General features: G+C 41.5%; 2 protein-coding genes across 6 annotated transcripts in view; one reads left to right on the top strand and one right to left on the bottom strand.

Annotated features, from left to right (window-relative positions):
• The first annotated feature begins 17 nt into the window (after window positions 1-17).
• Window positions 18-5,324, top strand: redic1 (regulator of DNA class I crossover intermediates 1). Of its 4 annotated transcripts, none has more exons than XM_030440777.1 (16): window positions 46-443; window positions 557-596; window positions 704-851; window positions 1,180-1,312; window positions 1,543-1,600; window positions 1,719-1,833; window positions 1,982-2,088; window positions 2,218-2,345; window positions 2,432-2,595; window positions 2,669-2,741; window positions 2,853-2,886; window positions 3,168-3,195; window positions 3,294-3,388; window positions 4,175-4,660; window positions 4,784-4,830; window positions 4,949-5,324. In XM_030440777.1, exons 1-16 carry the CDS (start codon window positions 421-423, stop codon window positions 5,121-5,123), a joined length of 1,854 nt encoding a protein of 617 aa, XP_030296637.1. In that variant the 5' UTR covers window positions 46-420; the 3' UTR covers window positions 5,124-5,324. The 4 variants fall into 4 exon arrangements, with proteins under 4 accessions (XP_030296636.1, XP_030296635.1, XP_030296637.1 ...); XM_030440778.1 differs by having other exon boundaries at window positions 47-443; window positions 4,958-5,324; XM_030440776.1 differs by having other exon boundaries at window positions 18-443; window positions 4,175-4,830; window positions 4,958-5,324.
• A 1-nt stretch (window position 5,325) lies between these two features.
• Window positions 5,326-14,452, bottom strand: part of LOC115595931 (proton myo-inositol cotransporter) — a 72,501-nt gene continuing 63,374 nt past the window's right edge. For both annotated transcript variants that reach the window (XM_030440779.1, XM_030440780.1), the window contains 6 exons: window positions 14,116-14,279; window positions 13,902-14,022; window positions 11,042-11,167; window positions 10,760-10,878; window positions 9,567-9,719; window positions 5,326-8,678 (listed from right to left, as the gene is read on the bottom strand). In XM_030440779.1, the coding sequence (XP_030296639.1) occupies window positions 8,452-8,678; window positions 9,567-9,719; window positions 10,760-10,878; window positions 11,042-11,167; window positions 13,902-14,022; window positions 14,116-14,279 (910 nt within the window). In that variant the 3' untranslated portion in view covers window positions 5,326-8,451. The remainder of the gene's footprint in view (window positions 8,679-9,566; window positions 9,720-10,759; window positions 10,879-11,041; window positions 11,168-13,901; window positions 14,023-14,115; window positions 14,280-14,452) is intronic.

Here is a 14,452-nt window from a genome sequence, read left to right as displayed (position 1 = left end):
TCGCGCCCCCCGGCAAGAGGTGATTGGCTGCGTGGTGAACGCGCACATCCATCCAACTGCAGTTTATGGTGCCCTTGTAATTAAAGTTTCGCCAAAAATATGTCACGTAATAATTTTGTATCCATGAACATAGTTAGCTGTAATCAATAATAACTACATAGAGCGTTTATAGAAGTGGTTAAAACACATTTATATACGGTTATAAGCAGTTATGAGTGGCTCGTGAGAGGATAGTGGTTGCTTCTCGCGTATGTTTACGTGTTAGAACAGTTTTAACAGTTAACGTTAGGTAGATACCTAGCAAAAACACAAGGCTAGCTACTAGTGACATTTAATACTCACGTTATCCATAGCTTTGCTGTTGGCACACTCACGGTAGTTAAGTGTTAGTTACTTTGCTGGTAGTTACAGCCACTGAAGATGAATTGGACGGGGGGTTCAAGGTAAGAGAGGGAAGATTGTTTTGGTAAACAGCCAACGTGCTAATACTAACATTAGCTTTTTAAACGTTAGCTTAGCCAGTTAACTTGTAACGTTGTGACGACTCTTGTTGCAGGAACCGGTTAGTAATGAAAAACGACGCCAAAAAGCAGAAGGTTAGACGTCTAAATACAAATTCCATGACCTAACGAGACAAGTAATAGCTACAGTATTATTTGCATACGTTCAGCTTAATATTTTGGTGTTTTTTTTCTTCCCCTAGGAGTATTTCGAGAGGAGGAAAATGCAACAGAGATTGAGGAAAATGGGACTTACTCTGCCAACGACTCCTGGAAGCACCAGTTCTAGTAGTATGGACCTGGTGACCTTGTTCATAGTCAACCAGATTGCTGCTAAGAAAGAAAATAAAGGTGAGAAATAACAGCTAGTTCAAGCAGATATATTCCCAGTAAAGAGAAACAACCAAACACAGACGCTCAAAGGGAAATATTGAATTATTATATCTCCACCTGCTTCTTCACAGTAGGTCAATTAAATGTCTTAAAGTTGGTAAAAATAATAATCATGTTTTCATGCTGAGCAATTAATCCGACTCGGAAAGTACTGTACATGAAAATAAGCCTTTTCTAAATACTAACAGATGAAATAACACTATTTTGCAAATATCAACATGCTGTGTTTGTTCATCCCTGAGTATGGCAAATGATTTCAGTAAACCATGTGTGTGTTGTTTTTCAGATCCTCCTAAAGTCGCGGTCCTTGGTAGCTGTAAAGGAAGATCTCAGTACAAGAGAAATGCGCCCCTGGTACTCCCAATGAGCCCCTGCTCTCCGTCACAGCTGGATTTTGTTGAGAGCCAACCTCAGTACAGGTAGAGCTGGAGTTTGATCTGTCTATGCATCTACAATCACATTCAATATTAATCCAATTCTGTAACTGGTAAATACTAAAGTGACTCCGTAATGTGGTATCAAAGTCTAACCTGTGGCTTGGGAATTTAAGGTCCAACCACTGGGTTCTGGCTTTATGAAGTAAGTCAGCAGTAATAGTAACACCTATTTCAGGGAGTGTTCATTGTGTATATTCTGTTTAAATGTCTAGCGTCCAAGCAACAGGAAAGAACAAGCATGTCATTCCACGAGGGTTCAGGTGTCGACAGGTCAGTCATTTTGCAGCTACTCATCATGTATTTTTAAAAGCAAGTCTCATCTTTGCTCAACATGACTACATGATAGGACCCTCAGGCTCGAAAAGTCCCTTACATTTTTGCCCGTTAGCTGTCACCAGTGCTGGAGTCAGCTTTCTCAGACAACAGTGCATCTGACTACCTGCCACCCATAACTGACCCCCTCAGCCCCTTCTCCTCCACGTCATCAGCTTCCTCAGGACAAGGTGGTGTATCAAAGTATTTCATAGGACAGACTGATTGATCAAATCACACCATGGTTAACTTTGCATTTTTACTCCATGAGTATATTACATATCATTATACAATCAATTCAATCAATCAATTTAGGTCAATACAAACTTGTTCCCTTAGGAATGTTCCCCCAGCTGAATCCGCAACAGAGAAGCCAGATGCGGACACAACTACCTCCTCACTGCTCCCCTCGACCCTGGGACACCTCAGGGCTGGAGCAGACCAAGGTAGTGAAACATGTATTTATTTATTTTATGGAATTTCTCCCATTAATATGATAACATTAAAGAAAGAGACATAGCGAAAGTATATTCCCAAATGGGATGCTACTGTACACTTTATCTGTTTTTTGCTAGTTTCAGCCTTTCTCCCAGCCCAGAGGTATGACAGACAGTGTCCCCTGGTCTTATGGATCTAACACAACCCTCTACCAACTTGAGACACCCACAGCAGCCAATGTCCTGTTTGGAAGTTCAGAGCCAGAGTGAGAACAACACTAGTATTTAATGGATTGTTTTCTATCCTTGAATCCTCCTTTTGTAAACACTTAAACCATATGTGTTATCACAGTAACACAGACAATAGGAACCATGCAAGACAGGAGGTCACCTTCTCTCTCGACCAACCAGAGGACAGGGAGCAAATGTTGGACTTCACTTTCAACCAATCAGAAACTGAGTCGCAGATTGAGGGGGATGTCTTTAGGGGCTTCAGCACTGAAGAAAGTGAAGCAGGTGAATACGACTTGAAACTTCTGTACATTCACAATGATTTACTTCCTCAGGTTAACATTACATTTGATTTCAGCTTCTCCATTTGGGAGAGTGGCATCAAAGATACATCTCAAAGATGAAACACCAGTAAAATCCTCAACACCACAGTAGGTTATTATGCAGATAATATCACCAAACAAGATGTTATCATGTTATCATTGTTATCATATTATATAATGTAGACTTTTTTATACTAAATTTACTTTCTATGTTGCCAGAACTGTCCCGGACTCACAGTGCATGAGAGTGGAGGTAAGTGATCCTCATGTGAGTGTGTTCGTTTAAGGCTTGTTATTGCCACCAAGTGGTAGAGCTTGTAACTGTCTGGAACTAACTTATTAATGGAAAGTAAAGAAAAATCTTTGCAGAGGAGATGATTAAAAAAATTTAACCCCCTATCCAATCATTATCAACAGTCCTAAAATGTTATTTTATCTCGATAGATGACAGATTTTATATGTATCAGGGTGTGTATGGTGCACTTTTGATGTGGGTAGTTGCAGTCTTACATGTTAAATCTGTTTTATTCACAGCTCTCCAACTGCACTGACACAAACTTTTGTAAGTGTCTTAAGCATCTCCAATTAAACCACTCATGTATTGTGTATATGCTGGTGAATAGACAATAAACTGAATGGCTGTTTTTTTCAATCCCACAGCATTTCTTGAACACAACAATGGCCCGATGAATGGCTGCAACTGCTCGCCAAGTTACTCTTGTAGCGGAGGTTACCTCAGTTCAGATTCAAATGATGTAAGTTAGTTAAACCCAGGAGTTTTGTCCATCATGATGTTGTACTGTGACCGCAGAATCACCTAAGAAATACTTCACTTTATTTATAAAGTGCCTTTCATACAAACATAAAGAAAAATTAAAGGCCTAAAAATTGCAACAATATGATGTCAGAAATAAATAAAAGTCAATAAAATAGAATAAAGACAATGGATTAAAAAAAAGGTTACAAAATCAATAATTAAGACTTAAAGCCAGGCCTTTAACCAAAGTCCACAGAGGTGGATATCTGCAACAGGCAGACTGTTGGAGAGTTAAGGACCACATTTAATGAAGGAAGAGGATCTGAATGACACAAGTAAGCAAGTCATGTCTATGGCATAGGCTGGTCTTCGGCCATTCAGTGCTACAATAAAATCTTACAATCAGTTCTAAAACTAATAGGCAACCAATGCAAATAAAAATCAGACAATCAGTAGAAAGTGATCACTTTTCCATCACTTAAGTTAATTTTTCAAACTCTTTCTGCATTTACTTATTAAAAAAAAAAAAAAAATTTGCCCAGATTTTAAATCACACATCATAACTGATCATTATAGAATACACACAAGTACAGAACTACTAGACAGATAATCCTCTAATCAGCACCTGTCAGAAATAGTTACCACTGGATAAATAGCTTTCATCATGTGACCTTGGGTAAGCTAGGGTTTAGGTATTGTTTGATGTCCAGATACATCACTTCGGTTCATTTTTTTTTGTAAAATCCAGCACAAATAATATTTCCCTTTTCTGACTGTATGTTAGGAAGAAGAATACTGTCAGCCAAGCCACCAGGCTGCCTCTTCATATGTGGACCAAGCCTGTAGTGTAGATAAGCCAAACCCAAACCGGAGCTTGCAGGAGAATCCAAATCAAAGTCACACTCAGCCCAAGCTTCTCACCCCAGTCCTAAAACCCCAGATTTCAGGAAGTAATAACCAACAAATGGGAAGCCACGTAGCTCAGTTGAACTCTCATCAGGCTCTGGCTGAGACTCTGAGCTCACAGTTGTGCAAATGCAAGAAAACACCCACTGAAACTCGAGATGCGGGAACTCAAACTGCTGACAACCCCACAGCTGAGACATGTGATGCATCTACTCAGTACAGCTTTGTTGGAGACACTGCAACCAAAGTCACTGGGTCTAACTTGTGCCTGCCACCTGTTGATGTGTCAGTGCAGCATACAGCCACAGGGAGGCAGACCGACACTGCCGCAGAGTCAGATACACACACACCTTCACCAGGCGAGGTGAGTAGCAGAGGGAAGTACACGCCCTGGAACAAGAAGAAATCCAGGGCTGATTCCCTATCAGGCAGCAGCTTTATAAACACATTTACTGCTGACAACAGTGACAGAAAATTTATCCTGCAGAGACCCATAAACCCCTTTCAAGATGCTCTGAGCAAGACCAAGCAGAGGTATAAAAATAAAAGTGAAAGTGAAACATTGTCTGTATAAACTTGAGCTTCACATTTCCGTATTTTAAATTCAACATTTTGTTTAATAGCCTTGTCTTCTGCTCTTGTTTCTGATGAGAGCGTGCAGAAATGAGAGAGGGCAAGAAGAAAATGGCTGTCTGATGAAAGACCCCTCCAGCGAAGTGAGGGAAGAGGTCTTAGCTGCCACCGAAGTTAGCAGACACTCAGAAGAGGCCGCGACACTTCAGGAAATAGCTAACATTTTGCTCCTGCTCAAACAGAGGGAGAAGTAGGGATGGTAAGAGGAAGGGAGGGATGGAAGGGTGACGGATGAAGGCAGCAGGGAATAAAAACATGCCTGTTCTGTGCATGGTTTTTTAAATTGAAAACGTTATTTGATACTTGGGTTAAAAACATAAAAAATATGCAATATGCATAGTGTTTGTTCATACTGTGATGATAGAGACACAAAGAAATAAAGCCCCAAAGCATTGCTCTGACTCGTAAGTTTATTTCTTTCGCCATATACATATTCAAGTGTTTAAGATTTCATGAAGATATTCATTTTTTATACAATATAAACTCTAGCAAAACATTTACAGCTTGAACATTAATCAAATATAGTATAGTTTTTTTTTTTATTTGTACTTTTGTAGTTCCTCATAAACTGTAGAAACACATGTAGTTGGTTCACACTGAAAAAAATTGCAACCATAGTCACCGTAAGTACACAGTAAACGTCCCCCACTAGGGTAGAGGATAGCGTCAACACAAGTGGACGTTAACGGCACATGATCGTCGACGAGGTGCAGCCTGAAACAATCACGTTAAATAGTTGGTCAACACGTGTTTCAATCTGTGTTATGGAGCTTCACGGGTGTGGTTCTTTTTTTTTACCTGTAGTAATACTTTCAGTACAAAACTAGTTTGTGTGGTTTTAAAACTGCTCATCCTGGACTAAATGAAAATCTAACATTGAACAACACCTCAACGTTTTGAATTATAGTCAAGCTCTTCTCCTCCTGCTCTAAACTAGTCTCCATTTGGATGAAAAGGTTAACGAGCCCATTTTAGTAAATTGAAGAACAAGGTATAACCTTTTTCCCTCACTACAATTCCCTAATTGCAGAAAACAGGTTTCCAAAAATGATATATACTGTTGGATTTACATTATTTGCCTCAAGTATCATACACGGATACAGATTTTGCACGTTTTAGGCCCATAATTCAAAATCATACATGCGTTACAATGTTGTTGATCACTTTCAAAAGCATACCATGAGATATCTTTTCTTGTACTGAATTATTTCAAACGTGTTACTGTTTTGTTTTAATCAAAGTTGGACTGTAAGTTTGTTTTCATTGCATATTGATGTGAATGAAGACTTTTGACTTCTCGCAAGGTAAATAAATCTGTCTAAAAAGGTATAACATGCTTTGGGAAAAGATCACCTGTTAGAAAATATGATTTGTTAACAATTGGCTGAAAATGGTCCTTTTACTGCTGCGTTTGGGAAATCAAGATTTATGTTAGAAATGTTCATTTTTATGGCCGTGTATATGGCACTTTATTACTGTCTTGCCATTTATGAGAGTAGTGTGGCAATAATTATACTGATTAACCATTTCTATAGGCATCTATATGTAAATGTGACACCTTGACAATGCCAAAAATATCTAAATACTTATGTATACTTCATTCAACTTTTAGGGGTCAGTTAAAATGTCCTTTCATTGTGCCACGACATCTAATGACCAGCTTCTTGTTTGAAAACGTTTTTTAAAAAGAGGTATGTTTCATTAATTATAATGGGTTAAGACCTGTGGCCCAAAATTTAGAGACAGTCCTTGACTTTACATGGTCTGCTATGAGAAACCTAGTCATTGGACAGGGTAACAGCGCAGAGCGCTAGTGCCTCATTTACATGTTTTGTTTAGTTACACAAAGTTACTAGGTAGTCTACCTTTTAACAGTTTTTGCTACACAGAAACCTATGTGTGTTTGACTAACAAGGTGTAACCTCACACAGTTTTACAATTTTACAAAACAACATTGGCAAATTACGCTAAAGTCTACTCCTCGACTTTTGTCACAAGAACCACATAAATGATATGCTCTGCTATTTGTACATAAGGCTATGGAGGAAGACGGAAATTAAAATACATGAAATGATAGCAAAACAAAATTATATTCCATCACAGGTGAAATACAAATATGTACATATAAATTAAAAAATAACATAACATATATGTAATAATAATATAATCCACGTCGGGGTGGTGGACTGAAAAACAGCCATTAGGCATCTTCACAATACACAGGCACTAATATTATGATGCTAAGGATAGGATGAAATACATTTGAAGTCTCAATCATAAAGTCATGGTTTCAGTCTTAGACTTTCTTTGCTGGACAATACACATTTAAAACCCAACAATAACACCCTTAGTTCATGACATAAGTAGGTTTATAACACGGTCCATAGTGTAGGATCAAGCAACCCAGTGGGGACGTGATGCAAGATTGTACTCTCCATAGTACATGGAGAGAGAAAAGATTTGAGTTTTTTGGAGGCTGGTAAGCAACAGAATTGGAAAAAAATAACAAACTATGCCAAAGCAATTAGTCATTTGTTGCAAAGCTGACGTAAAAAAAATATCTAAATAAATTAATGAATACAAAATGAACCATGTCAACAAAAAAACGATTCCTCTCAGTGCTACTAGAGTTTTGTTTAGGCACCAACTGACAATACAAGTTTTCTAAACTTGAACAATATACTGTACATCTCTGGTGTTTGCTTTTCATTGAAAAAAAAAGTTATCTCGGAACAACCACAACCTAAGACTGCCATCAGATGAGGAACTGACATTATTGTGCTACGCTACAAGCTTAAACAACATTTAACTGAGATGTGTTCCATATAGAAAGGCATAATGGTACTACAGATCAACAATAACTTACAACTGCTGTCATGTCAACGAAAGTTTGGTGAACGCACAAACCTGAGACCACATTTACTGTACCTTAAGATGGGGTTCTCTAAAGAAATGTATGCTGTAGGGTGGCTGTGTCGTGTTTGACTTTTTATACTGTATGTACAACGTATATAAACCATAAATGAAATTTTGTTCGAAAATGTAGAAAATATTAGGGACTTTAACTGATACTGAGCTACAGCCCCTCTCGTAAAGTACTTTGTGAGAGAGGGAGTGTCCCTTATATTTTGCACATACATTGTCTTTTCAACAGTCATGTTTCCTGTCCAAGTGTCCATGACAAAAGATACTGAACGTCCGTCTGTTATGTGTGTTTTAGCCTTTCATTAATCAGATATTTTGGGGTTTAACTCCAGATCTGTCGTCAGTTAACCCTCAATTCAGAGAATAAGAAACATACTCGTGCTAACTGTGAAAGCATCGTCTTTGATTTTTGGATTCCTGAACTGGCTGAATTGAAAGAGAACTCACTCACATTACTGATACAAGCAAAAGGCTTTTTGAACTGATTCTCAACCTCATAGTGAGGGTTACCAGTGGCTCCTCAGCTCACACAGAAAAAAGAAAATATCACAGACCCAACCAATGCGTGTCTCAACAATCATGCCACTCAAACTCTCCCTAGTCCACGTCGGATGCGTCGTTGTCCGATAGATGGTAGTTTGAACCTTTGACTCGGATGTATTCGACCTGCCGACCCTCGTCCGAATCAGAGGCACCGCAGGAGCAGAGCTGGTTTTCAAACAATGCTTCGATCTCCTCCAGACGCCGGCCTTTGGTCTCCGGCAGGCAGCCGTAGCAGAAGAAGAAACCAAGCAATGCCAGGCTGGAGTACAGGAAAAATGCTCCTGGGAGGGGCGAAACAAAAGGAACACTGTCACCAAGGACAGCCACCCACAAACACACTGTGCAGCTCTTCGAGAGCTTTGTCACTTTTCGTAAATAACTGCTTCCTCTCATTCATCGACGGAAAAAGAAACACTGGTGGTGACAGCAGATCTTGAGGGCAGCTTATAGCGGCTGCCCACGGACTTCTCCAAAGATGTGTGTGTGTGAACAAATGAACATTTTGCATTCAGACTGCTGGCTGCCACACGATAACTTTAAAGCAGAATTAACATTCCATCGTCGAACAGAGGAAGGCAACACTAATGCACCCAGAACCAACACCATTGATACAGCAACACAGTGACAGGAGTTTAATGAGATTTCCATGCCACTGTGATCTCTATTTTCTCCTTGTCAGAGCAGAATGATATTTTGAAGCTACAACAGGGCGTGCATTATGCGAAATACCATTACTGTTTCCATGGCGACCTTAATATATTTTTCCGCTCCTGGAGAATTATTGTTATAAGTCGGATGAACAATTCACATCGATCTTTAACCCGCTGTATCTCAGGAAGCTCCCACAACCAGCCCTGATGGATCGATCGCCAGCTCCCACGAAAGGTCACGTCCTTCCTGTCTGAGGGAGAAACCTGCTGTTGAGACACATTGACTGAGGAGGTATAGACTACTGTTGGGGGGGGGGGGGGGGCGCGCAGGTTGGAGTCGTAAGTCAGCTCTACCTCCTTGCTGCTGTTGACGTAAGGTATGGATGGCTGCATGTTACACATTTTACAACAAAAAGACAAACTTAATGGACTTTCCCTACTTTGTCTCCAGAAACGTAGAAAACAAAAGCTCTGAAGGTAGTTGGTTTGTTAAAAAAAAATTCCAGTGCAGAAACTGACCATAGTAGGTGAAGTACTGAGCCAGGTGGAGGAAGGTGAGGGACACCAGGAAGTTGAAGGTCCAGTTGACTCCGGCTGCACAGGCGTTCCCGGTGCTCCTCGCCCACAGAGGGTAGATCTCCGAGTTGATGGTCCAGGGCATGGGACCCATCCCTGAGAGAAAAACGAAGACAAGTCTAAAGGAAGACAAGGCTCAATGGAGAGGCACGGTCAAACTTGGGTTACTCTTACACATTGAAGTGCCGAAACCAAAAAGTAGTAGATTTTCCTCGACCTGAAATGTGAACAAAACTGGACGTGTCAGATTGTTGTTATATTTAGGCAACAACAATGTTTGGTTCGGTTTAGGAAAACATGCGTTAGCATAAAACAGCCCCTTTTCCGACCTTTTTCAGAGTAGCAAAGCTGTAATATTGAAAGAATGTGATTGGTCAGTTGAAGTGACGATCCCTGGAGCAACTTGAATTGTGATGTTCCAGGAAAAACACCACCACAGTCATATCAGATTGTAAAGTTCGCTAGCTAGCACCAAGGTTCCAAGGATGTTGAATGGAACTGTTTCAAGAACCGAAGCTAATTTGGTGGAAAAAGAGGAGACTTGGTTGCGATGCATTATTTTAACATTAAAACAACATTAAGGAAGACAAGGTCATTAGTCATAATAGGGGCAATATCACAGGTGGCTTTCATTCAGCAACTGTTTTGGCGCTTTCCTCAGTAAATGAGTTCTCCCGTTGTAGATCAAGTTGTTGTTCAACTCTCCAATTTTCTGTAAGAAGTCTATTAAGTACTGCCATCTCTCAGGACAAGACGGACACTTCCATCTCCTTATGGTGCTAACCAAGATTGAAAAATCTACATCTGCTGAGAAAGATGTGAGATGGCTGAAAGCTCCAGAACAACAGCTTCCTTAATGGACTGTGTGGTGAGCCTGAGCCCCCCCCCCACACACACATTTTGTGGCTATAAGTGAGTTACACGAACACAACACAATAATTGGTGTGACATTCAATATAGCAATGTGAATGAAACCTGATTTCAGGTGACCTAACATCATTTAGAGGCTCCTGGCATGGCTTAAGGAAAAAAAAAAAGCGAAAACAGTGAGACTGCAACCAAACAGAAGAATTGAATCATATACAGTATAGTGAATCTCAGACAGAAGAAAAAACAACCCAGGTTTGATCTCCTACCTGGAGCGAAAGCAGCCAGGTAGAGCACCAGACCCAGTAAGACCAGCCAGGAGAAGGAGGTGGGACAGTAGTTGTAGGCCCAGTAGGTCTGATCTCTCATCAGGCTGGAGTTGGAGCACCTGGAGGAGGGAGGCACACTCGTTAAGCTTTGCTCCCAATTCAACCTGAAACGTGTCATTTCACATTAGGCCGTTGGATCTGATCAAACTGTGAATATATATTCTAAGCATATGTTCAATGGCCCCCCCCCCCCCCCACACTCGCACGCATCCTGACACTCACCTGCCCCACGCTGCGTGCTCGGTGGAGGCCTTATTGACAGGCACACAGGAGGAGGCGAGGAGCGACGAGGCGTTCTCACGGTAACAGAAACCACATCCAGGGTCCAGCATGCACGGCTCGCACAGTCTGAAAGTCAAATGGCGACATTAGCTATAATGTTACTGAGCTCTATCAATCAAGGTTTTCTTTTGTGTGAGTACCGACGACTCATTTTGTGCAGTGTCGAGTTGGTGCTGCGGTCGTCTGCTTCAGTCGCACGATGGCACTACGACAGAAAACAGCAGTCCACCCCCTCCAATTAAGGCTCTAATTGAGACTTGCCTCATTACCCAAATCAAATTAATGTATGGACCATTCCCCTCATACAGGAACTGATTCATCAAAATTATTCTTCATCATCGCGTCTTCGTCCTGTCCTATCCTATCCCTCTGTAATGTCTTTGTTTATTAAAAGTACATCTCATCATGTGCCACAGTCGGTTATGTGATTAGCCGATCACACGTAAGAGGGTTTCGAAGCGCTGACTTGGAGACAAATTCGATTTCGTTGTTGTGGTGCCCGCTTGGGAGTGCACGAAATGGGTGCTTTGTTTCAGAAGGTCTATTTTTGCAGCGTGCAGACTCCCTGAGTGCAGGGCACCTTGCTCTAATTACACGCTGAGGTCGGATGGGCTCAAATAAAACCAGGTATTAGTGTCAGTGGGAAGCACATGTAAATACTGTGGGGAGGTGAGGAGAGACGTGCATCGGCTTGGAGATTGAAATGACAACATGAAGAGTCTATCTATCTATTAATTTTGTAGTTGTATATGAGTAAAGAACATCTGATTCATTACTACATGTCAGGATTCACCCAAATCATGACTATGCTAGGCTGTCATGGTTCTTTGATTTTAGCCATGTGGCCAAATGTAAATCATTTATTTCAAATGTAATATCAATATGTCACCAGTCAATTGGACAAACGCTGTTCGACACTAAAAGAAAAAGGGCCATTAGAAAGACAGCATCAGCCCGTTGATTTACCTGCAGAAACCTTTATGCAACACACGCTGCCAGTTTCATTTTACATGACGTAAAAAAAATGTGACAGGGAATGTCACTTTTCTTTACATCACGTTATAATCGGCTCACATACGGCCAATAAAAAAGTGATTCATATGTGTAAATTGCTACGAATTGTTACATAGCGCCCTGTTTAGACTCATTTTACCAGCTCATCGCTTACAGGTCAGTTGAAAGCATTAAAAAGATGTTTTCTACCAACTACTGAAACATTAGTTTAGTTACTTCGCTAGCTATGGCAAAATAATAAAAACTGCTAGCAGCAGTTGACGTTTCATCGGGCCAAATCAATGGTCGCCTGCAAGAAATAAGAACCCTGCTTTTGTACAACTTTGGGGGTCAGTCACTGTAAACTACATACGTGCCACACCAGGATGATGATTATCAACCGGAAGAGCAACGGTATTTGTCAAACAACATATCCAAGAGATTGTATGATCGCCCAGGCACGTAACCTACAGTCAGATCGAACTGGAGACGCCTCAAGGGTGCATCCTCAATGGGACGTCTCGTCCGTAATGAGCGTGAGACGCCTGCGGTGGCTCCGGTGCTCCTCTGTCGTGGCCGTGGTCAGCCAGTGGGTGTGCGCGCTCAGATGCAGTAAAGTGAACTCAATGAAGCCGCTGCAGTGTGGTGAAAGCACTCATCTCTGCAAATTACCACCGCGTTCGTGTTGTTCCGTTCCGTTGTGTGTTGCAGTGCGTGGCTGCCGGACAGCGGGTCCATTAAGGCGCTGTTTGTTGTTATGATGAAAGAGCGTCGTTACACACGAGTTTCATCTTGTGTCCGTGTAAGTGAGAGTAAATTGGAACACAGAGGCAACTGATCCCCGGCTCACATGAGAACACACCCAGGTCCTCCATCTGTGTGTTTGTGTGTTTGCCTTTTGTTGCCAGTGGCGACAACGAAGTGCGTTCTAGTTTAAGCTTAATATTTGGGAGAAAAGTCGAAGAGCAATGTTTGGAAAGCATTTACAGAGAATTGTTTTCCACAATAACCCGCTGTTTCATTTGGTTTTTAATAAATAAGTCAGAGGAAACTTGAAGGATGTCGCACAGTGCAGTGTGACTTCGGCCAGACTCTGCATATATAAGCTGAAACTAATCTTAAATTCAAGTCTGAGTGCTGAGAAATACCCTTTCACACATGCATTTTTTACTAATGCAGGTGTGAAAACCTGCAATAACTCCAACACAAATCTCCTCTCAGAGGGTTTTTACCCTCTGAAGCTCTCCACCGCTGAGAGTGCTCTCCTGCACGCTGGACTCGCATCCCGACAAAGTACTGAGTGCTTTTACAGAGAGCAGGAGTGTTCCACGTTGAACAGCGGTCTTGGTCTTGCTTTGCATTCTCATCCGTACATGTGCATAATGCGAACAAAATGTGAATAATGGCACTTAATATCAGCACCCGGTGAAGAGCTCGGAGAGTACTCTTTAAATCCCCCCTCCTCAAGTCTTCCTTTGGGGTGCTAAAAGGATCAGTTCACTCAAACATTAAGTCACGGCAAAACTTCGTTGCAGCATTCTCGACACTTCTCAAACTAATCTAATTATTGAATAAACATGTTACATGTGAGCAGCTCAAGCCTCAGAAGAGCCTCTGAATGTTGAATCCTTCTAAACCAATACATTTCAGGTCCTCAGTCAGTTTTTAACAGCTCTTATTTGGACCACAATGTCAGCAAAACTTAGCTGCAACTGCTGGTTATTTTTTTCTTATGGCTGTAAATTAAGGGAGATCATAAAAGTTGTTACCTTGTAACCACAACTGAACCCTAGAGGTTTGTGCTTACTGGTATTTGGAGCAGGTGGAGTTGGCCATAGATGGGTCCAGCGGGTGAAAGGTGACAGGAGGGCTGTGCTGGGCCGACATCAGAAAACCGATGGCCAACACGCCCAGACTCAAACTCGTACCTGTCGAAAAAAACATGTCACACGCAACATGAAAAAACGACTATTAGTATCTGTGGACATCACCGCCTGAAGGGGACAGTTGGACTTGCTTACCTATGATACTGCCCAAGGTGAGCTTCCTGCGCCCCACCCTCTCCACCAGCCACACCCCCAGCAGGGTAAACAGGAAGTTAGTGAGGGTGGTGAGTCCAGCCAGCCAGATGGCCAGCCGGTCGTCCCGCACTCCCGACATTTGCAGGATGGTGGCGCTGTAGTACCTGTTGGACACGGAGACAAAAAGAAAAGAATCAGTTCCAGCAGCCAAATCATCCACTCATACGCCAGGTGATTGATCAACATCACAAAATCCAAAGGATAACTTTGATTACAGAAAACGTAGAAACAGCCAGCAGGGCTCTCTCCAAAGATAACAAAGAAATGTCTAATATCG

Source organism: Sparus aurata, chromosome 14 (genome assembly GCF_900880675.1).
Source record: "Sparus aurata chromosome 14, fSpaAur1.1, whole genome shotgun sequence".
Taxonomy (NCBI): domain Eukaryota; kingdom Metazoa; phylum Chordata; class Actinopteri; order Spariformes; family Sparidae; genus Sparus; species Sparus aurata.
The sequence above is the reverse complement of the archived record's forward strand: the minus strand, read 5'-3'. Positions and strand labels throughout refer to the sequence as shown.

Excerpts from the sequence above, each read along its gene's own strand:
- redic1 (XM_030440775.1), top strand. The coding sequence starts at position 421 with ATGAATTGGACGGGGGGTTCAAG. Across the intron at positions 1,834-1,981 it reads ATCAGCTTCCTCAGGACAAG|GAATGTTCCCCCAGCTGAAT; the intron begins GTGGTGTATCAA and ends TTGTTCCCTTAG. Across the intron at positions 2,887-3,167 it reads CACAGTGCATGAGAGTGGAG|CTCTCCAACTGCACTGACAC; the intron begins GTAAGTGATCCT and ends TTTTATTCACAG.